The sequence below is a fragment of the Epinephelus fuscoguttatus genome, linkage group LG19 (assembly GCF_011397635.1).
Source record: "Epinephelus fuscoguttatus linkage group LG19, E.fuscoguttatus.final_Chr_v1".
Classification (NCBI taxonomy): Eukaryota; Metazoa; Chordata; class Actinopteri; order Perciformes; family Serranidae; genus Epinephelus; species Epinephelus fuscoguttatus.
The window spans coordinates 19910516-19933761 of record NC_064770.1 but is presented as its reverse complement, the minus strand read 5'-3'; the positions used below and the strand labels follow the sequence as shown (position 1 = coordinate 19933761).

Here is a 23246-nt window from a genome sequence, read left to right as displayed (position 1 = left end):
ATGAACAAGACCAAAACAGTTTTGACCCTTTAAATGAAGAGATATTTATTTGGCTACTATTGGCAAGCATCTCAAACATTTTCAAAAAGATATCAAACAAAAAAACTATTTGATATCTCAAATGAATATCAATTTAAATAAGGTGCATTACTTACGGATATAAAAATAAATGCCCCTTGAACTGATGCAAATACATGCATCGGGATTACAAACTGAAAAAGTTCATTCCAGAAGTTCAAAAAAATAAATATATATAGAAAATGATTGCACTGAACAAGTTAGACTTGTCTATGTAAACAAACTGAAAAAGTGCATTGCATAGTAATAGTAACAAAAAAAATAAGTTTAAAGAATTTTGGCTTATGGTTCCATTCAGATGAATACCTTTTCACTAAGGTAAATGAGGTTCAGTTGTTCTTTTATCGCATATTAGAAGAGAGAGAGAGAGAGAGAGAGAGAGAGAGAGAGAGCGTGCGCGCGCGTGTGTGTGAGAGAGAGAGAGAGTGTGCGCGTCTGTGTGAAATTATGACCGACTTAACGAGTTGTTTTCCGACATGAGGGGGTATTCTTGAATTTTCCCAGTCAGAAAGAGTTTTTCTGATTATGCCAACGTCACTTGAACACAGTATTCCCTGCAGGCCATTCAGGTCTCAAAGTGGGAGCGGGGCACTGCCATGCTGACAAAATTATATATGTTATCGGGGCTATTCGTCATGTTATCGGACTTATCGGAATGACGTAATAATTTCCTGTTATCGGCCCGATAGTTATCATGCACCCCTAAATGTAAGAGTTAAAAACAGCTCATTTTGGCTGCTCAAACCATTTCTCAGGACTGGAGGGGTGAGATCAGATTGTGCTTGATTGACAGCTTCCTTTCAGCTACAGTCACAATACCATTTTATTTTCCTTTCAGTCACTAGCATTAAAACATTTTACTGCCAAATCCATAAAATGGTATCTACTTAGTAAGGAAGCTAATTAAACTAACTAACAAACTTGGTTATACCACCAAACTCTGTGTTTGAATATGGCACTAATTGCATTAGCATTTTACATTCACCCACTTTTGAGCTTATTATTGACTATCCCTATAGTCCACTAGTTACCCCGACTAATCAGCTAACTAGCAGACTAGTGCAGACCACCTATATTTGTGTTCTTATTGAGTTATACCTTCGTGGACAAAGAAGCTATGGGTTTTAACATCTTCCATTCGCTTACACGTACAGGTTAGCATTAGCTTTGCTATGCTATACTTTTGAGCGACTTATCAATTATGTGATACAGATTTGGGTGTTTTACCTCAGTCTGCTAGTTCCCTTTACACAGCAGCTTTCAAACCATGTGTGTTTTGATCGACACATGATCTGCTTCATCTGAGGTAACTGGAAATCATCTGTTTACAGTAACCAGCTGATTGGTGCATCTCTGTTTCATAGGCCTACTCTTTGACTTTTGAATTACTACACGGCTACATGCTTACCCTGTGGGTCCACCTCCTTGGCGATCTTCAGAGCATCCGAGTTGGCCAGGTCAGTGTTGGCAGGGGTGACGGCCAGGATCAGACAGCTCTCCTTGGTGATGAACTGCAACAACATGTCCCTGATCTGGTGCTCGATGTCTACGGGCTGATCTCCGACAGCAACCTTAGTCATTCCCGGTAGGTCGATCAGGGTCAGGTTCAGCACTGAGTCACACAGACACAAATCATAAAAAATGCTTCATCAGCTGTGTTGAGTTAAATAATCAGGCTTCCTGAGTGCAGACTGTATCACAAAACAACTCAACAAATAACGGAACAATAAATCATCAGCACTCAAGTAATGTTTCCAAAACCATAATTTTTTGTTTCTCTTGTTTAATTTGACACTTCACTGACTCAATGCTTGATTTGACTGGAAACCCAGGTAGCAAATGTTTGATTAATCACAAGCATTCTCAATGAAAAGTGAAATCACGGCACTGAGGAAACACACAGCCGATTGATAGTGCTGTTGATATGCTCATTTACAAGGTAAGATAAATACAGTCCCGTGTTTCTTGTCCGTGTGTCAACTTCATTTTCCTCTCTTAAATAAAGCAAAACATCAACAGACATCTACACCATCAGCCTCAATCTAACATGCTAATGGGTGTCTGCGGTGTCAGAGGAAGCTTTCATCTTGTTTGCGAGACACTTGAGTAGGCAGACCTCTGCTGTCATAAAACTAAGTCTAATTTGTTTACTTTACTCCATAAAAACAGAAACGCCCTCGGAGGTTTTACTGCTTACAAGTGTAACATTTACTGAAAGAAATAAACATGAAAATGTCAAACTTGACGGTGAAATCCCAGCGACGGCTCCCATAAGGAGATGAATAGATGTTTCTGACAGACGTTCAGTGGTGGAGTAAAAAAACATCACAAAAGCCACTTTTTATTTTGATGTTTTACCAAAACCACAGTGGTCCAAACCACAGCTATCTAGTATTTTTTCTGATATCTTACAAGTCTCTCTGGAAAACACATTTTGTAAACAGCACAGGGAGAAAAAAAGCTTTGTTTGCATTAGGAGTGAGCAATACGGATAAAGCTTTTATCATAGTATATGTAATATGATATAGCATATTTTGTGATATACATCATTTTGCAGAACTGAGAAATCATTTATGGTTATGGAATAACCAGATGTAAATGTCTGTTGTTTTGGCTTATAAGGCCAATTAAACACCTGACAGATGAAGATACTTCAACATATTGATTTCATACAATCCCATCATTATTCCCATTATTATAATCTCATACAATCAGAGATATTTAAGTCTCCCCTTTAGTGAAACTCAAGTTTTTAACCTTGTTACCATGTCCATATGGTTTTTCTGATATGCTACAAGACAATCAGGGCTCTTATAGCTTAAGGCGAGTTAGAAGTAACACTTTTTTGATGCCACTAAAGCAAAATAACACCAACTGACGTCAAGGTTTAGGGAAAATTGTGCCCAAATGTGAACTGTAACACATGTCTTTTTTGGTCACGTTAAAATGTTTAATGATCTACCACAAGTGCTTTAGAGTGGAACACAGTGAACTAAGGCTGCGCAATTAATCGTCTGGTGATCACGATTGTGGTTTTGAGGTCAAACGATTTCAAAATTAATGAAATCAAGGGCAAACAGTCACAGAGGAAGATTTTATTTTGTCTGTGTGTGTGTGTGTGTGTGTAATGTGTGTGTCCTCTCCTCTCCTCTATTCACTCCACTAGCCAGTCAAGCCAGGTAGCCAGGTGAACTACAGATAATGGAGTGTTGATGGTTCTTCTATCTTGATCTGGTCAAACATTCATTCACAGATATTATCAAAATGGATACTACCAATTTTTTTGAGATTTTATGATGTAACATCAGAAAAAAGTGATTTGTAATTTTCTCCTTCAATTATCTTTGCATTTTTAAGACTCTTGAAAAAACTAATTTAAGACATTTAAATGCCAATTAAGCCTTTATTCTTAGATTAATGAGTTTAGTGCCTTTTAAGGCTTTTTAAGGATTGGTGTGAACCCCACATAACATGAGCAAAATCAGAAGTCAACGTCATGGCTGAGCATTTCCACCTTGGAACTACGGTGTACCAGTGACAGTCTCAATACACGGGTTCAGACATTCAAACATCACATGTGTGAGAAACCATTCCTCTCAACCTGCAGGGCGGGGCTTTCCGTACCAGAAGAAGAATAGCTCTATGGCTAAATGAGACCCATCAGTGGAGGAGCAAGGTGCAGCTGCAAGTTATGTTTCACTTTCACTTCAACTTATCAGAGCTGGTCGAGAACAAGGTTTATCTAATATTGCCAACACATTATTCGCTGTCTGATAACGTAGTCAAGTCCAAGGCTCCTGTTATCTGTTACTGTTTACAAGCAGAGGTTTGTGTGTCTGATCAGCAGAGTTGAAAGTGAGCAGGTACACTCGAGCTGCAGGCGAGCGGCCGAGGGCCAGGGCTAATTTGCATATTTATAGAGCCGCGCATACTTAATGAGACTAAGGTGTAGAGTTTCATCTGAGTCTTTTTATGGCACAAAGGGATGTTTTTAATAGAAAAAACTTCTAAATATGTTATTTTCATGAACAGAGTTGAGTTTTAAGGGGAACTTGAAGAGGATAGCTGTACTGTAATGTACTTTACATAACACAAAGAGGAACAAGTGTTGACAGTGTGTGTGTTTCACAATAAGGCTTGTGTCCATTACCGTGTGGGGAGTAGACCCTCAGGTTAATTGGGATGGGAGAGATGCCTTTGTTGGAGCCTGTTATCCTGTCGGTCTCCAACTCAATTTCCGCCCGCACCTCCTCAAAGTCCACAAACTTCTTCCCTTTGCAGTGCAGGAATTCAGCATATTCTATAGACGGGGGGCAAAGTGACACACGTAAGGGCGGGGGGAAGGGGAGAGATAGGGACAGAGAAATAGACAAAGTAAGGTAGAGAGAGAAAAAGAGAATATTGAATTAAAGAGATGAAGGCAGCAAATAGCAGACAGTGTGCTTAGCTTGAGGCACTGTGACGGGGAGGCCATATGCAGGGCAGCGATGAAAGGAGACGGGGATGTGACTGTGCACTGGACTGATACACTCACCTGCTTTATTGTTGACCAGCTGCAAAATGAGAGGTCTACGGGTAACAATGCCTGATCCGCGAGGAAGAAAGTCCCTGGGGGAGAGAGGCAGACAGAAAAGGAAACATAAAAACCAGAATTGTGGGGAGTAGAGAGAATAAAAAGCCGGGAAATCAAAACAGTAGGGGGGCATATTGGGTAAAATAGGGGTGGTTTAGGACAAAGAGAGACAGCACAAGGGAGAGAGGGAAAGGGACAGAAAGAGCCTTCAATTATTCATTACCCTCAATGTCCATTTCCTCGCAGCGTGGCCTCTGGTAAATTGATGGGCATGGGAGAATTTCACGCCTCCAACTTGTCTCACAACAAATCAAATGTGACAAAGTAATTTTCTCTCATCATTAGAGCCTCACTGTTATGGGGAAAATCCACCTTAAAATAGAACTCACAGATGTTGTATCGCCGATAATCTACATATCAGTTCACTTTTAATTAATGAATTTGAACAAGTCTCTCCTTATGCTGAACCGAACAGACTGTAATGATGTCATCTCAGGACAAATTATAGAGCTGCTCTACAGTCAGTGAATAACGGAACAAGTCCTACGGCACTATGACAGCGACCATGGTGACCTCACTGGAATACAAATACATATTTTGTCATTCAAATTACACTTTTGATGTATTATCTCAAACAAAACTGAACGGACCACAGACTCAGAGTATGACCACATTAAGATGGTAAAATGTGTTCACATAAAGTTGGACTTATGTTAATTTCTGTCAAACCATGTCGGAGATCATAAAATAAGGATTTTGTCAGCGTGGCACAGCAGCTTCAGGATGACTGCTGATTAACATGTAGCGTTTATAAATGATTAGCTAACTATTTCATACTCGTTATGAAACAGAAAAATGTTGTTATGAGAACAACTACATTGCAAATTCGGCTGAATTAAAACACAGTACAGGTAACCACAGAGAACAGGAGGACACTGAGCGGATGTGTGAGCCTCTCATGATAACTACTTTTGTTGGAAGATATATTGTCCCAGAAATAACTGCTGTAAATGATATGACTGTCATTTTGAGACTTTTTTATAACACTGATATAATTATAATATAATGGTTTAATAATGCAAGTAGGGTTGCAACTGTACACCGGTTTCAATGTTAAACATTCATTAAAAATGATTTAAAGCTTCAAAAATAGTAATAAAACATTTGTTCAACCACATTTACTTCATAAGAGTAGCCTTGAATTACTTAGTGAGGCATAATACAAACTTTGGCCCACAAAAACAAAAAGAAGAGATGCATTGTGCAACTAATTGATAAGCTTAGCTAAGCTCTACAAACACTGCAGTTACCATCATGGTTCTGCTGTGTGCTGCATTCGGCTCCAGGGGCTGCTGGACTTACGGAGTGGAGGATAAAGTTGTTTGAGGGTAAAACTACAAACGACAGACTTTTTGACTTGTTAAAGCTAATAACTATCAGGACTGTGCAGCAGCAGGCTACCGGTAAGCTACACTGCATTGTCTTTAAAGTACTATTTTATTTTTGTTCGAACCCATGCAAACGGGCTGGGCTGGAGAAAAAAAGAAGAGGAAGAAGCGCTATACCTAAGTCTTACAATGGCTGGGGAAACCCTGACGTTTATTGTGGCATCATGGTGGCTGAAATGCTGGTGACATTCTTAGGTAAACAAACATGTAAACACAACAGGCAACATCGCATTCAGCAAAAATGACCGAGGTCATTTCAATGTGTCGACAACGTTATTATTGTTACAGGCCTACAGATGTGTAACTAGCTGTATCTTTCTGTCCTCTAACTCTTCCTGTAATCACACATTTCCACGACACAGCTGTTGTCATGACCAAAGTAATTGTCAGGGCTAAATATAAATTCTGTTTTAGGGTGGATGTTCCCTTTGTAGTTGAGATTCTGTAATGTGCTGTGTCTTGATTGATGCACGTGTTCCCTGCTGCTCAGTTTATTGCCTATTTAAAAGGACAGGCAGGGCCCGTGTTTTCAGCTGGCCACTGTAAGCTTTTATGTGAGCCCAGGCTGTGTCAATATCAGATATATCGCCCATGATAACTCCTTCAACACACCAGCCTCGGTCTGGGACTTGACATTGTCTTGCTATGTCTACATTCTCAAACTACAAATTTGCATCATGCTGCTTAATTACACAAGGTAATGCATTGCTCGAAGCATGAAGTGACGATAAACAAACAAGGGCAAATGCTTTTGGTTAAACACAGTAGATTGTGGAGACACCAACTTGTAGGAAAACACTGTTCACGTTCTCACAGTTGGCTCGTTTGTTTCTCTTAAAGTGACAGGGTACCTGAAGAATTTCTAACCACATGATTAAAGTTGCTTAGTCAGCCCTCAGATGAGGCTCCTCCACACAGTCTTCTGCACTCCCCTCCCATCTCTGAAGGCCCCTCTCCTGCTCTGCAAACACACTGCATCTGGTGGTAATCACCAGCCCCAGCCCTGGAACAATCATCGAAAAGCTGAGCATGTCACTAACCCACATTCTCCTTTTCCTCCCTACTGCCAGACCTACACGCCTGAGGGGACGATGGCGGTGCTCAGCCTGCCTGCTGACTTCAGACTGTAAGCAATGTGTCAGGCACAGGACAGGAGAAGAGAGAGGAACTGTAGTCCTGCGGTGAAACAGCGGGGAACATTCTGGATGTTCCTTACATCAGCAAAAATCCAAAGGTCTGTGGTTCAGCACCAGTGCTGTGTCATGCACATAATGTGGAGCACACAGGCATTTGTTACCACGGTGGACAGTATAGAAAGCCCTGGATGAGGAATGGGAACAAGGGAGGGAGGGAGACAAAAAACAAAGCTACTATAAGCTGAGGGGAAGTATATACTAAACAGACTGGACGCGGAGAATGGCGGTAAGATGCTGCTGAGAGGTCATGGCAAGAATCTGTTAATGTGCTGATGCATCTCTCAGTTTAAGGCGACTCTCACTGTGTTTTTAAGCAGTCAAACACTGTCTCTTTGGCTCAACAAGTGGCCACTGGTCAATGATTCACAGCAATAAAACAAAGCTTCAGTAAAGTCAAGAAAACACAAAGACATCCTTTGTTCAAAAATGCTTTTCTGAGAAGACACAACTTAAGCGCAGAACTGCACCGGTCACTCTTCACAGACAGAATTGGATAAACAGCAGTGGCATATTGAACAGAAGCAAGAGGCAAGGGCTCCATTATTGATGTGCTCTAAATGATAGACGAGGCCAAGCAGATTGTGTATCATTTCATGCATTATGAATGGCCAAGCAAAGAGCATCAGTCTGTGAGCCTCCCTCCCTCTGCCATGAGAGAAAGCAAAAGAGAGAGTAGGGCAGGGAGGGATCGGGATCGGCCAACTCCCCCTCCCCCTGCCCCGACAGCCTCTGCCTCTTACAAACTGGCAGAGCAACTATGAGCAGCAATAGCCCACAGCTGATCCTCCTTTTCCGTGAGTCTAAAGAGGCAGGGCTGGTTTTCAAACATGAAAACCGGTGTGTGAAACTCTGAGGTCATACTACGCTCTCACGGGACGGCGGAGTATACAAGAACGTGTTTGTGGTTTGGTGGGACATATCCCATGGGTCTCTGGTGCGGCAACAAACGTATAATTATGGCTACCCGCGTTCCCGCACCACAGTCTGTCACCGTGGGTACCAAGAAGCGTCACAAAGCCCTTCCAAGCACTACCAAAATCCAACTGCTTAGTGGAAAATCCCTCTGCTCTCTGCCACTTGGCTGTCTTTACTTCTTCTCTCACGGAGATGTCCATAAGCATCTACACTGTGGACATTTCAGCTCAAATTCCTTCATATATCCAGAGTAAGACTGCTGCATCTAACGATAACACTCATCAAACACGTTTTAATGATGCTAACGGTCATATTTTGGTAACAGTGGCACAGAATTAGAGCAAAGCTGCCACGTTTAATTCTTCTGGAGGGCAAACAGTTTTAATAAAGGCCTGATAAAAGGATTTAAAAAATACTACTACAAAATGACCATTTGTGAATCAATTTGTCATGCTGTGTAACCTTGAGGTTGTGAGGAAATTTGCATGCCTCCACAGAAAACTGCGAACATACTGATTTACTGCTCAAATGGGGACCACCTTTAACAACTGCAAAACTATATTAAAGCATCCATTTACAAAGTTTCACACAGCTTGTGCAGTATAATCCAAGTCTCACTGGTCCAGACGTATGTTCAGTGCTTCCCAAAAACATGCATTTTCGCTAAGAAGGGGCCTTAATATGGCTTTACAAAGAGCACAGATGAGTTTCACTTTCAGTTCAGTTTTAAATACATTTATAAAATATATATTAAATGTAATATTTGAGTGAAAAAGCATGTTGTGTTGGAGTTTGTAAACAAATGCTCCCTGTCAATTACTAAATCACTGTGTTTGCCGTTTTCTGTGGAGGCCTGCGAGAAAAACGAAAGCTTCCTTCATAAATTCAAGGTAACAGCATGGCTAAACGGTGCACAAATGGTAATTTTGTGGGTGAAGCACTCCTTTAAACTTTGGACAACTGTTCCAGCACCTAAAAAACTCCTGGTTGTTAAGCAGTCTCCTCCCAAAGATCTGATAACAACCTCCGCCCAGGCCAGCTTGCTCTGCTAGATATGATGTCTTCACTCCCCACTGGGACAAAGATGCCAGAAAAGGAGCTGCGTCCTGATGATTATCTCCAAACTGAGAGCTAATTATGATCCAATAACACATGCAATAAACTGTAGATAGGCAAGTAAAGTAACACTGAAAAGTTAAATGTAATTTAGCATAAATAAATTTAATAAATAAGTTTACTGTGTATAAACACAACCTGTCCATTTAGTTTTGCCAGAAAATCGTGCCACTAAAGCAGCATGCTCATCAGGTCCATTGCAATGACATACCTGAATGGAATACAGCCTTTATTATTGTTCATACTTTTATCTTCATCTGTTACAAGAATGGTGTGTTAGGTCACAAATGCTACGACAAAATGCTTGTTACCTTAATGTAAATGTATAACTGATCTTACTGTACATAATGTATGAAGAGTACGTTCAATGTGCCAGCAAAAGGCAAGGTCCCTCATTAGTATGCCTTAAAGCAACCTAAACAAGGTAACAACACACCCAAAACACAGGACAGAAACATTCACAAACACATGAGGATGTTGAGCCAGCGTGATTTGATTAGCCTCTGCCCAGAAAAGTATGCAGCATGCAGACCGGCCACCCAATGTGTTTTGGTCTCCACTAACAAACTTGGAGGGAACAGAGGCCCAAATCACATCAACAAGATGGATCACAAAGCGCTATGAGCAATCCCAATCCCAAATGACCTGCCTGGACTGAACATCAGAACCATGACACAACTGAGAGACGGTCACTACACAGCAAATTCATTCTAGCTCCAATTTCCCCTGCTCCATTAGATCATGACATCAGCATGGTGTTTAGGCGAGAGACAGAAGAGGAGGAGCATTTATGCCCTGCATCTGAATCATACACTCTGTGACCTGAAATCTCTCTCCTCTAAACAGCACTAAGTGACTCTGTTTTTATGATCGTTGGTGCTGCAGAAAGGGAAAGAGGGATTATTTTCATGTCTGGGGACACAGGGATGACGCCAGCCTTTCACACATAACATGCACCTCGCCGAAGAAAAAGACCTGAGCCACTGGAGAAACCATGGAGCAATCATTAGTGACAGTAACAACAGCTCAATGCTCATGTCTGGTGTCACCACAGAGAATTTGCAAATCAATTATCCCACAACACCAAACACTGGTAGTTCTGTGCAACAGATGACTGAGCATGGTGTTGGGATTAGGTATTGGCTGTTCCTGAGCTCAAACAAGCCCTTAGATCAACAATGAGTCACCTCTACCTTAGCACGCCTGTTGCTATAGCAATATACAGCACCTCCCAAGTGCTTCCAGGTTGAAGTAAGACTCGACCTTGTAGCTATGAGTTTAACTTGTACTGTTCCACCTTGTGTCTGCCCTCAAACTCACCTGCATGGCAGCAACAGGCATACATAGCAGCTGCTGTACTTTTTACTGTCTGGATGAAGAGATGGTAATCACTTAAGTGCAGCACTCATAACAGGATGAGCATGTAGCCTATGAGTGTGCATGCCATAGCATATCTGCAAAGTGCTTGTGTAACTCGCACATGGGTGTATGTCAGTCCTGTCAACAGGCAGAAAGTGGAGAGCCTGCACACACACAGGCAGTAAAATTGAGGTCACCACGAAATGTTTCATGTTAATTGCAGCTGATATGTGTCAAGTGCTCTCACAGTGCCAAAGTCCCACTCATCTGAATTAATGTGCACTAAGGGGTAGTCTAATCTGTGTGTGTGTGTTTTTGCCCGAGAGCAGTTACGACATGCTCTAACCAGTGTGTTTATAACCAAAGGCCTGTCTGCATGCCATCTTAACAGCCAATGCACTTCCTCTTCTCTGCTGGCTGGCCTGTGTGTATGTGTGTGATTGTGCTGTCCCTGGATGGGTTGGGTTACACGCGTGCACACTCTGAGCGTCTCTCAATGGGGTGGAAACCTGCTAAACAAGCTGCTTTAGAGCGAGCCTGTTTTGTTTCTTTATCTGCAGGGTGATCTCACTCGCTGCTGATGTGGGAAAGGACAACAGGACCGTCCTGTTGAGGAACACTTTAGCTTAACCTTCATACCACAGAAAATTGAGACACATCAAGCGTATTTCCTTAACTGCTAAGGTTTTGTCAAAAACAGTGACAAAAGAGGAACACGGTAACGGAAGTTGTGTCTGCTACAGATGTGAACTTGTGCTGTTCCACAGAATTTTGACAAAAGACTGAGTGCATAGAGGTCAAAAGCTATGCTTGACGTAATATACACTGGATATAAAATGAGCTGCAACAATCCACATCCCTGAGGGAAAGGAGGTGCCTTGACTGCTTTGACATACTGACCTTCCCACACCTGAGAGAATAAACATACTAATCTAACAATAAACTGAGCTACAGACCAAATCACAATTAATGGTACATACAAGTTGTGTAAGACTTTACTGTGGTAAAGAGTTCCCATTCAAAACTAAGGCCAAATAGACGGATGGCAAAACATCATCTCCACTGTGCTTAAATGAAAATGAAGTGCCACAGCGTGCACTTAACAGACACAAACATTAGTTGCTGTCAATTTTATAAGGTTTTAGTTTGTCATGTTTAAAATGTCAGCATGTAAAGAGGGAACCAAGCACAAAAGACATTAGCTGACACTTTTAGAGAGCATAAATACTGTGCAAAGTAATGGCAATAATTAGAGGAGCAACCTGAGAACCCACTGGAGCGATCTTAATTTTGTACCTATCAGCATTTTATGGCTGTCATGTTCAACAAGGAAAGCCTGCACTTGAGCTCTTGGTACGAAAAACTTCATAAAAACTGGTGTGCCACGTAAATTACTTACGTACGCCAAGCTGTTGAACCTGCAGCCACTTTCAGGGCAGTTCAGTTACGACAAATACGTAACTTAATTTTGACGTTACGTGCTAGCAGATAAGCTAACGTTAGCTTAGCCTTTTACCAAAGGGCATTTTCAAGCGTCTCGTACCTGCTAGACAATATTAAAAACGCAGTTTGGGAATATTAGTCCACGCAATACCTTATTTGAACTATGAGGTCATTGATAATGCTTATTTAATGACCCACAATCACTTACCTGCCAACAAAATTCTCCAAGACTGAGCTTTTTCCAGCACTCTGTCCACCGACCACAGCGATCTGAGGAAGGTCTAAATTACAACTCTGGCCAATGGAGCTGAACGCGTCTTGAAGCTTGTTGATCAGGGGAATCAGGTCCTCCATACCCCGGTTCCCCATGGCTTCGTTAGCTCGGAGAGCCCCTTCAACACAACGCAAACCAGACCCTACCGCTAGCCGCGCTAACTAGCTTGGTAATGTTAGCTTAGCAGGAAGGTGCTCTCGGATTACTCTGAAGTGTAGCGCCGCGCCGCTTCAAACAGCTCGGGCTTTTATTCTCTCCGTGAACAGTCGAGCGGTTGCCGGTAATGCAATTCACACTAATATCATTTCGTGTTCTTTTGAGAGCATTAACTTAGCAGCCAGTCAGTCGACACGGACGGAAAACTCGCAAAACAAAACTTCCTCTACACGAACACCATCCGGTCAGAGGAGACGACATCCGATCGAAACCGGTGAGTCAAGACCCGCCTCTTGTCTGCGAAGCCACGCATTCTATTGGCTGATTCTGCTGCCTCTCAATCAAGCTAACATTCTGATTGGATATCGAAAGGGCGTGCTCCAAGTTCTGCACAAATCGCTTGTTTCCGATTGGTCAACCCGAATATCAGTTGAAGCGGCTTCATATCACATGTTCACCGCAACATGGCTGCTACCATCGAGTGCGGCGCTGATACAAACACTTCAGAAAACAGCATGTCCGTGAAAAAGGCGCTGTCCGCAGTTTCTCCCCTCACTTTGCGAATCGTTGCTGAATGCCCGGTGACGAAAGCAAGAGCGTGTGATCTAATGCTGCCACACAGTGCTGTCAGCACCCCGGTTTTCATGCCTGTCGGCACTCAGGGGACCATGAAGGGGATCACTGTGGATCAGCTGGATGGTCTTGGCTGTCAGATTTGTCTTGGAAACACATACCACCTGGGCATGAGACCGGTAGGCAACACTACAATAAGATGTGATCCATTTGGCCTTAAAGGGGAACACCACTTAAATTAAGAATCCAATATGTTATTTCCATGGACTAGGAAAGTTCAATTAGTATCTGTTAACATGCGCTATTCTCTCTAAAATCTAGAAACCAGAGAAGTAAGTCTCAACTTGTGATTTCATAGGGTTTAAGTCTGCAGCTGCTCCACAGACAATGAATGGGAGCCTGCTTTTGTGGATCCACTTGGTGTTTCTCTTTTTTATACCCAAATTATCTTTATTCTGTTGTAGTGCTCTCAGCTCTGAAACAGATAATGCACCCATACACCTGGTGTCATTTATAACATCTTTCCCAATTCACTGACTGTGGAGCAGCTCCAGACTTTATACCCTATGACATCACACATTTAAGTTTTAGCACTCTAGTTGTTTATGTTGACTAATATTTTTGGACTTTCTTAGACCATCCATCCATCTATTCATTCATTTTCTGCAACTGCTTATCCTGTTGGGGGTCGTGGCTGACATTGGGAGAGAGGCGGGATACACCCTGGACAGGTCACCAGACTCAGGGCTGACACATAGAGACAGAAAACCATTCACGCTCACGGGCAATTTAGAGTCACCAAAAAACAGCACGTCTTTGGACTGTGGGAGGAAGCTGGAGAAACCCTAGTCTCGCTCACCAGACCTTTCTCAAGAAAAAAAAGGTCTGGCTGGGTCGACTCTCACTGTGAGGTTGGAGAAAAAAACGCCCCAGCTGCTTGTACTTCTTTCAACCAATCACAATTGTTCTGGGCGGTGCCACAGCAACGGTGCGCTTGCAAAAATATTGCCAGGGGGATAACAGGTTTTGGTGTAACACGCCCACAAAAATATCACCTACAGGACGTGGCATGGCAGAAAAATGGCTACATCCCCGCAAGATCAAACACTGCAAAAGTTAGTAAAGGACGTGTTGAAAACGGTTGAAAACTGCTACACAACCGGAGGTGGTAGGGCGGGACTTCAGCGGGTGGCTCGTTCCGCCTAATGAGAGGCTGATCTCTGCAGCAAACTTCCGCCCACTCAGACTAGAGAAACCCATGCTCACACAGGAAGTACATACAAGCACAGAAGGGCCCTCCCACCCAGATTTTGAACCAGGGACCCTCTTGCTGTGAGGTGACAATGTTCACCACTGCACCACCCTGTTGACACTTTCTTTGACCATAGAAGAATAACATTTATGAATTCTAAAAATGGGTGAACTTCTCCTTTAATAGCGGCTGTATGAATTCATGCTAACTTTTATTTGTAAATGTGTTTATCAATTTTAACTCTTCTGCCTGCAGGGGCCTGATTTAATTGAGAAAGCCAATGGTTTACATGGATTCATGAACTGGAAGAGGAATCTTTTAACTGTGAGTGCAGCTTTCCCAAATGAATCAATAAATTATTGATGATGAATTCACCCAAGTGCACGTGTTGGGTGATGAGCTTTGTGTTGACATCTTGTGTTTCACTCTCCTCCACTCGCAGGACAGCGGGGGGTTTCAGATGGTGTCTCTCGTTGAGCTCTCGGAGGTCACTGAGGAAGGGGTGAAGTTCAAGTCCCCCTACGATGGCAAAGAGATCCTCCTGAGTCCTGAGAAATCCATCAGCATACAGAACAGTCTGGGTTTGTCGAAAAAATTTGAATCAGTATTAAGTTACAAAGACTTGAACAATTTTCCAGTGGATAAACACAGCCTCTTCATGTTTCTTTGTGTTCTCTAGGGTCAGACATCATGATGCAGCTGGATGATGTGGTAAGCAGCACTGTGACAGGACCACGGGTGGAGGAGGCAATGCACAGATCCATTCGCTGGCTGGATCGATGTATAGCAGCCAATAAAAATCCAGACAAACAAAACCTTTTTGCCATCATCCAGGGAGGACTGAATGCAGAGCTGCGCAAGGCCTGTCTCGATGGTAAAAAAAACAATTCTACTCTGTGATCCTTTTCCTACTTTTGATTACCCACCCCTCTACCTGTATATCTGGTATTGTCAAGCATGCTGGAGGATGGGATCCTATTTAGATGGAGCCTTTAATCTTTAAAAGCCTTGAAATTTAATTACTTAAAACAATTTTGTAAGTGGCCATATCAACTAGAACAGGTCGCAAGGATCATCCCTCACCTGGGCAACCCAGCCAGGGATGATCAGCCCCGAATTGTATCCAAATAATCCAAAGCCAATAGGAAGCCTTTTCAGCAGTTTCCATGATGTTCTTGATGAATATTCATTGCTGCTGAACGCAGATCTCAGGACCCGATGTAGAGAGGGGTGTAACATAGCTTTTTTTTTTTTTAAGAGATATTCATTAGGCCTATATATCTCAGCATTTCTTTTATATCTGCGTGGAAAACTAAATTAAAAGTAATTTTATAAGTTTATATTATTATCTAAGGTATAAATAAAAACACAAACTATATTCACAGTGTCCACTTTCAGCTAAACAACATATTGCATGAATAAAAGTACGCAGTTAAAGCAGCTGAAGACGTAATAGAACAATGGCCAAGCGTCACGGAGAAGAAAAGACTGAATTTGTCACAGACGAAGCGTATTAAATGTGTGTGATTGTTAAAAATAAAAAATATATACATAAGACAGACGGACAATCACATTAAAACTTCTGAAAAAATATCAGGAAAACTCATTTCAGAATATTCACAGGAAATAATCTGCTCAAAATTCATCCAAATTGCCTGTTTGACACGAACTTCATGTAGTTATTTCGTTCACTATTTGGGTTAATTGTGTTGTGTATCCATTGCTCTGTACAGTTATTATTATGCACTGAATGGACATATGGACATATAAGTGACATATTTTATATCACATGAGGGAGTATGTGTGAGTCAAACAGGTGGCCGGCAGCTTGGATAGTAACAGTCTTGCTCAGCGTATCAGGATGTGAAGAGGAATCAGGATATTTAATGTCACATTTAAAGAGCATAAATATTGTGCAAAGGTATCGACAACAATCTGCCGTTTTGGCAAAGAAAACAGGAATGTATGCTCACACTAAATGTCCGGTCTAGTTGAAAACGTGCCACTTCTCAGCAGTTAGATGCTGATGATACGGGATATAATATTTTTCCTGTTTTTCTGAATTAACGAGATTATTATTTTAGAAATCTGAGAGAAGTTTTCATGGAATAAAAGTTCTGCTCTATGTAATAATAATCTCATAAACTCTAATCGAGATAAGATACTAATCTTGTTAATTCAGAAAAAAATGAGCTGTCTTAAGTGAAGGTGTTATGCTTTAGATGTCTTATCCCCTTTCCTGTAGAAATGACTCAACGTGATGTTCCTGGTTTTGCCATCGGAGGACTGAGCGGAGGAGAGGAGAAAGATGACTTCTGGCGGATGGTCACTCTGAGCACTGACCACTTGCCACGAGAAAAGCCGCGATACCTCATGGGTGTGGGGTACGTTTGCCTCTACGCTTAAAATATCTCATGGGAACTTGGGTGTTTATGGTTTTAGAAACTGTGTGTGTTCCTCCTGTGCTGCAGGTATGCTGTGGATTTGGTGGTGTGTGTAGCTCTGGGATGTGATATGTTCGACTGTGTGTTTCCCACCCGCACTGCAGTAAGCTCTCTTTGATGATCACTTTTAAATTGTCATTTAGCAGTTTTTATGCCATATGGAAAACTGATTACATCTGTGTTTCTGACAGCCATGTTTCTTTTCTTTCAGAGGTTTGGCTCTGCCTTGGTGCCTTGGGGATCTCTCCAAGTGAAACAAAAGCAGTATGCCAAGGACTTCCAGCCCATAGACCCAGACTGTCAGTGTCCCACCTGCAAGAGGTGAGTCAAGAACAAACAGAAGATCATCATGTATGCCTGGAGGTTCGGCTCTTGTAACAAGTCTTGTTGGTTTTCAGGGCACGTTTTCTTTTTCAGGACAGATATTAAAGTTTATAAAGCACTGCAGAGCCCAGGAAGACCTTGACTTTACTTGTTGCCCTGCAGGCATTTACTTATTTTTATAATCTAGAAGAATAATTTGGTGATACAAGAGTACCTCAGTCTGTGCATTTGTTTTTATTTAATGTTTTGTGTATTTTCATCATGTAATATCTCAGCAATAAATAAATAATAAATAGACAAACAGCTACCTTAAATGGTTACCTTGCTCTTATGTTTGGTGCCAGTGGATCGCCTTGAGACAGTTTTTACCACATAAATGTTTTAAAACTATATTGCCGGAAGAAAGATGTAAATAATTTGCCTGTTTTCTGTTTCAGACATAGTCGGGCTTACCTCCATGCTCTGTTCAAGAGCGACACTGCAGCCATGCATCACATCACCATCCACAATATTGCCTACCAGGTCAGTATTAGAAATTAGAAAGTGTTGCATTTGTCATGCAAGTGTACTCCTCTTCAACGTTTGGTTTACTTCCTGGATTTTTCCCGCATGAAAATTCTGACCAATGAAGAGCAGCTTTCTCACGCAAGGCATTTGATCTAATCCTCCTGTAAATGCTGCCGTGAGAACACGAACCATCTCTCGGCAATTATGCAACTTTATAACAAAATTAGTCCCTGATTCGGACCAAAGCAAGACAACTCTAGGTCTGAAAGCACCCTTAAGTGTTAACATCATATCATAACTGCAAAATAAATCAAGATTTAACAACAACAGAAAAAAACATTTTACCACTTAAAGGTCCAGAGTGTAGGATTTGGGGACATCTGTTGTCAGAATTGAGAATTGAACGTAATAACTATAACTATGTTTTCATTAGTTTAGAATCACCTGAAACTAAGCATTGTTGTGTTACCGTGACCTTAAAATGAGCCGTTTACATCTACACACAGAACAGGTCCTTCTCCACTGAGTCTGCTGTGTTGTTTTACAGTAGCCCAGAATGGACAAACCAAACATTTGCTCTAGATAAGGTAAACTGTATGTTTGTGTTTTCATGTCGGCCACTGTAGTTCTCCTACACGTTTGGCACATGTGAGAAGTTGCAGTTGATTGCAATATGCAACCTCACCACCAGATGGCACTAAATCCTACACATTAGGCCTTTAACAAAATACAGGGGAGTCCCCTAAAAAGGATAAGTTTTGATTTTTGCCTCCAGATGTTATTAAAAAAAAAAGAACGAATCCTTAAATGCTACTGTAAGTGCTGTTTATGTAAATTTTAGATAAAATTGTGTGGGTATTAAATTCAACATTGTGGCAAAAACATGCCATGAGCAATAATGTATGCACACTATTAACATATTCATAATATTCTATATTTACATTTTAAACCCAATAACTTAAAATTACCACAGAATTATTGTTTATTGATTTCCTTATTTGCTTTGAAGGAGCTGATATACCTTAACCACACTTACATGTATTAAATGTGTTTTATTAGTTTATCCATCTCTCTCCACAAAGAAAAATCATCCAGAGTTGCAAGTTTATATAATGTCCACGAAGTCGTAATTGCGGCGACAGAAATCTGACATAAGATGTTGAACTTTACAAAATGTATGAGACATGATTCAGACCGTGTCCTCCCCTCAGTCACGGTTATTTAATCCTTCTCTGCACCTCAAAGTGGCACAAACTTGCTTTGCTGCTTTGGCATTATCAAAACCATGAACAGTCTCCTTTTGTGACAGATGTGTCCCGAAGTATAATAATCATGTTTGGAGAGCATAACCGATAATGTCTGATTATGCAACGTATTCATTTTGAGAAGTTTTTTTTTTTTTAAAAAAAATAGTTTTCCCGTTTAAGCTGTCTTTTACGTTGGCTGTGTCCGTGTTGGTCGGTCACTTTGCCATCCAATGTCACGCTGTGAAACATGTACATGTCACCCTAAAATGTTGTCATGGTAAATAGTAGCATGTAAACATTCCTACTATATGCTCTGATGATGCTGCCCTGGAGATGACTCATGCACAAGATGCGGAAGAGAGGATGGCTTCCTTCTGGAGATCAATAATCGCATTATTTCCAATCCATTCATCAATCATTTCTCTTTGCAGCTCACCCTGATGCGCTCTGTGAGGCAGAGCATTGTGGAGGGCCGCTTCCCCGAGTTTATACGGACGTTCATGAAGCGAATGTTTCCCTCTCGCGACCAGTACCCCAGCTGGGCTGTGGACGCTCTAGCCTCTGTCAACGTTACATTGGATTAGAGCTTGGGAGGCAGCCGTCTCGCTCCAAATGGGGATGTCAAACAGTGACTGAAAGCTTTTATATCTTTTTAAATGACTTTTTTTTATGGATGATTGTTTTCCACTCTTTGTTTATATTTGTATATGCATTGCCAGTTTTGTTGGCAATGAAGAAAATGGCTTTTGATCTGAAGGGATACAGCCAGATTGTCTTTTGCTTTACTCAGCCTCTGCAAATTGTCCTCAGAGTACACATTATCATAATGTGAGACTGAATGGGGTTTAAATGAGGTTTGAAACACATGAACTATCTCCTCTGATATGCGCCGACACTTTTTGTTGTTACCATGGCTACAGAGCCAGGCGCACCCACTTGAAATGTTTCTGCCTTCCTGTCAACCCCCGAGCACATTACAGAGGTATTTCATTTTTTGCCAAAAGCACACGATTAATAAATGTATGTGTATTCTGGTGTTTTAACCTACATCCTAACAGACTGCTAACTGTTTGAACAGATGAATGAATTCAGTGCAGATTGTGTGTGTGCGTGTGTCGTGATGACCACCAGAGGGCAAAATAGACAATACCAGAACAGAGTGACTGTAAAAGTGAATGATATGCTGTGTAAGTTTCCTGGTAGAGTAAGAAGCAGATCAGCTGTTTCTAAGTAAAAATGAAAGTTAAAAATAGCATCTGACTTACATCACGTTTTGGAGCTCAAATGTAGGAGGGAACAAAAAACACTGATGTCCAAATTACCCACAAACTAAAAGTCAGCATCCATTTTAATAGTATCGAATTATTTTCTGTTGTTACTCTATTGTCATCCGTTTAATGAGCAGTAATCCTTTTTGACCCTCTGCGGGAAGGGTTTTGTTTGGTGCTGCGTCGTCGAGGCTGTTTGTGAGTGATTAATATTAATCACTGGAACTTCATTTGAATAACACCTGTTGTCTGTGGCTTTGAGTCAACAGCCCTCTTAAGCACCACATTTGGATTTCATTAAGGCCTCTGTTATGTCCACGGGCTCTACAAGATTAAACCTGTGTCATGTAATGAGTGGCAGGCAAACGGATGTGGAACACAACGGCGTGGCACTTCAAAAGACATGATGGGTTCGGTGCATAATAAATAAGTTGTTTACAAGTGCGTGCATTAAGTGTTTGTTAATTTGTTACAAGAAGGGCTAACTGAAATATTCATAGGAGGAATGTTTTATGATAATGTAGATTTGGGAGGCATGTCCACCTCAATAGAAGCATAAAAGTAGCACATGACCTTTATTTTTGGGGAAATTAAGCACATTTACACCATAAATTGATGCAGCAAAGGCACAAATTGGTGCATAACATGTCAACTTGCAGGACATTAAGTGTTAAATGCTCAATTTTGTTCTGGCAGAGGACTCTCAACCACCAAAATCTACACCCCTGGATAATAGTGAGTCCGTGGTGACCTTTTGTAGCTCCCATTTAGAGTAAGCTCTAGTTAAATGCTTGTGTTGTTTTTATGCGCAATACAGGATTATGGTTCCTTTTCCACAAGAAGGGGTGTTTTTCTTCTAGAATATTTTCTGCTTCCACTGTGTATTTGATTATATTTAGCACATGGATGCTTAGTGAGGGAGCAACAGCTCAGAGCTCAGTTGGCAAGCTTGCGCTAAATTAATTGGATGTGTTGTACATATTCCAGCAAGACCATTCACATGTCATATGAGCCTCCTTAAAGTGACTCCATAACAACTATAACCCCCATTATATTTAAGGGCATATAGCATAAGACAAAAGTACACCTCTCCATGCAGGAATACTAAATGTACGTAAGCGTCGTTTGGACTCACGACAGAAATGCGCGCAGGTCTCCACAGAAGTATGCCAGACATTTGTGCGGATCACGTGTGGCTATCTGTGTGACAGTTTTATCATCATTCAGGATCACAGAGGGTGTTGTGCTCATAGTGTGTGGTTGTTGTTCAGTATCAGTAGTGTTATATTGTTTTTATAATTATTGCTTTGACATGAAAAGTCGTCGCCACAGTACAGTAGTCCCTAACGGCTGCTTATACATTTGCAGCCAGTGCGTCCATGCGGAGCTCAGGCAGGGAGGATGCTGCTGGTGTTGAAGAGAGACAACCAGTTGCTCTCCAGCTGTCACTGTAAAAGTGGAGCCTCCCCTACGCACCGACGGATGAACATCCTCGACCTGTTGCCTCGGCGGGGAGAAAAGTAGAGCTGCGTTGCGACGGTGCCAAGAAAACAAAGAAGTTGGGCTTTATTTCTGTTTAGGAAGGAAGGTCGAAGACAATGCCATGAGGTGTATCAATGTGTCCGTTATTAATTTACGTTTTGAATAGCAGAGGGAAGAGGAGCGGAGTTGGTTTGGGGGGGTCCACCTCCTTGGTGTGGAGGTGCTGTTTGCGGTGATATCTGTCTCTATCTCTGGGCTCTGAGGAGGAGGACCATGGTCGAACTGGAAAAGGATGTACTCCCGCTGCCCCCGCGGTACCGGTTCCGAGACCTGTTGCTCGGGGACTGGCAGACCGACGACAGGTAAGGATGCAACTACTTGTATGGTTTACGCACGGCGCACTGAATCCGTTGCGCATCTGTGCGCCATGAGAGCATCACATCACCTCGTGTATAAAGTGCTCATTTGGTTGCGTTTTTCCCTGTGATCTGGTTGATACGGTTGTATGAATGTGTTGGAGTATTTTACTCCAGCTGTGCAGCTCTGTTGTTATGGATGCTGCAACAGGTTTACTCGTTCCCCTGTGTGCGCGGAGGCGACTGTTGCTAATGCTGCTAATTCACTGTTATCACACCAAAAGCAATACACTAATTAAACCACATATGAGAAAAAATACTCAAGAGAATCAGAGACATAATGTTCATTCAGGAATATTTATTTCATGTATTTCCACGTCATGCAAGTGGCGCATCTTCTATTTGAAACATCAAACAATTTCTTGGATGGCACCCACCAGAAGAGCGAGCGAGCAGGGTACAGTGTGTTACCCTATTAATGTTCTCCTCCTGCCATAATTCCTGATATTTGCAGTGATCCATCTGCCACCTGGACAGGCGATTTTGAGTGGGTGCTCTCAGTTACCAGCAATTAACCTTTGCTTACTCTCCATTTGCAGGGCAGAGGATCTGACATGCTATACGATATGCATTGCTTAATTTGGCTATTTCATTATGCCGTCTAATGGAAAACCTTAACCTCAATTTCATGCTTGGTGTCTCTTGTTGTTGGGTGGAAATGCAGACCAAAACACTCGCTTGTGGGCTTGAGTGGGTGTTTAGAATCAGATAATTGGGGAAACTTGCCATTGAAAGCAAGGAGATCAGCTATTGGCTTCACTGAAGAGACTCTGCAGCGTGCAACCTCAGAGGCCTTTCAGTGATGATTATCATATTATTAAAACTGTCCATGCAAAACATGGAGCATTGTTCCTTTTTGTGATAAATCATACCATCATACTGCGTATCCGCATCCATGACCTCTGACATGGCCTTATTGTGCACAGCTGAAGCCTAAACCGGCCTGCTCACTCTGGTCATGCTCTTCTGACCTTTTGTCATTTGTCAGCTATTGCCCAGGGACTAATGTTTCCGAATCAGACTGCAGTGTGACCTCAGTCACCTGATTAGAGGTTCAGTGGGAAAAGGCTTTGCTGCTTTTTTCTTGGAAGTCCATGAGACACAAAGGGGCTTTTTATAGCCCACGCTCCTCATCTTATAAAAGAGGCGAGAATAAAATCAAAACAGGTGACAAA

General features: G+C 41.8%; 3 protein-coding genes across 8 annotated transcripts in view; 2 read left to right on the top strand and 1 right to left on the bottom strand.

The window, feature by feature from the left end:
• The window catches only part of dnm2a (dynamin 2a), a 40695-nt gene extending 27894 nt beyond the window's left edge, over nucleotides 1-12801 (bottom strand). For all 5 annotated transcript variants that reach the window (XM_049561818.1, XM_049561816.1, XM_049561817.1 and 2 more), the window contains exons 1-4: nucleotides 12337-12801; nucleotides 4613-4686; nucleotides 4229-4378; nucleotides 1487-1690 (exon numbers count right to left, since the gene is read on the bottom strand). In XM_049561818.1, the coding sequence (XP_049417775.1) occupies nucleotides 1487-1690; nucleotides 4229-4378; nucleotides 4613-4686; nucleotides 12337-12497 (589 nt within the window). In that variant the 5' untranslated portion in view covers nucleotides 12498-12801. The remainder of the gene's footprint in view (nucleotides 1-1486; nucleotides 1691-4228; nucleotides 4379-4612; nucleotides 4687-12336) is intronic.
• Nucleotides 12802-13006: 205 nt separating this feature from the next.
• qtrt1 (queuine tRNA-ribosyltransferase 1) lies at nucleotides 13007-20910 on the top strand. The gene is made up of 9 exons (XM_049561840.1): nucleotides 13007-13310; nucleotides 14639-14707; nucleotides 14826-14964; nucleotides 15063-15257; nucleotides 16629-16767; nucleotides 16855-16930; nucleotides 17039-17148; nucleotides 17589-17673; nucleotides 19337-20910. Exons 1-9 carry the CDS (start codon nucleotides 13023-13025, stop codon nucleotides 19487-19489), a joined length of 1254 nt encoding a protein of 417 aa, XP_049417797.1. The 5' UTR covers nucleotides 13007-13022; the 3' UTR covers nucleotides 19490-20910.
• A 396-nt stretch (nucleotides 20911-21306) lies between these two features.
• Nucleotides 21307-23246, top strand: part of LOC125879750 (potassium channel subfamily T member 2) — a 56327-nt gene continuing 54387 nt past the window's right edge. For both annotated transcript variants that reach the window (XM_049561800.1, XM_049561798.1), the window contains exon 1: nucleotides 21307-22017. In XM_049561800.1, the coding sequence (XP_049417757.1) occupies nucleotides 21929-22017 (89 nt within the window). In that variant the 5' untranslated portion in view covers nucleotides 21307-21928. The remainder of the gene's footprint in view (nucleotides 22018-23246) is intronic.

What these genes read in the sequence shown, in the direction of transcription:
- qtrt1 (XM_049561840.1), top strand. Translation starts at nt 13,023, where the DNA reads ATGGCTGCTACCATCGAGTGCGGCGCTGATACAAACACTTCAGAAAAC. An exon ending in GGAAGAGGAATCTTTTAACT is followed by an intron (nt 14,708 to 14,825) that starts GTGAGTGCAGCT and finishes CTCCACTCGCAG; the next exon opens with GACAGCGGGGGGTTTCAGAT. An exon ending in TGTTTCCCACCCGCACTGCA is followed by an intron (nt 16,931 to 17,038) that starts GTAAGCTCTCTT and finishes CTTTTCTTTCAG; the next exon opens with AGGTTTGGCTCTGCCTTGGT.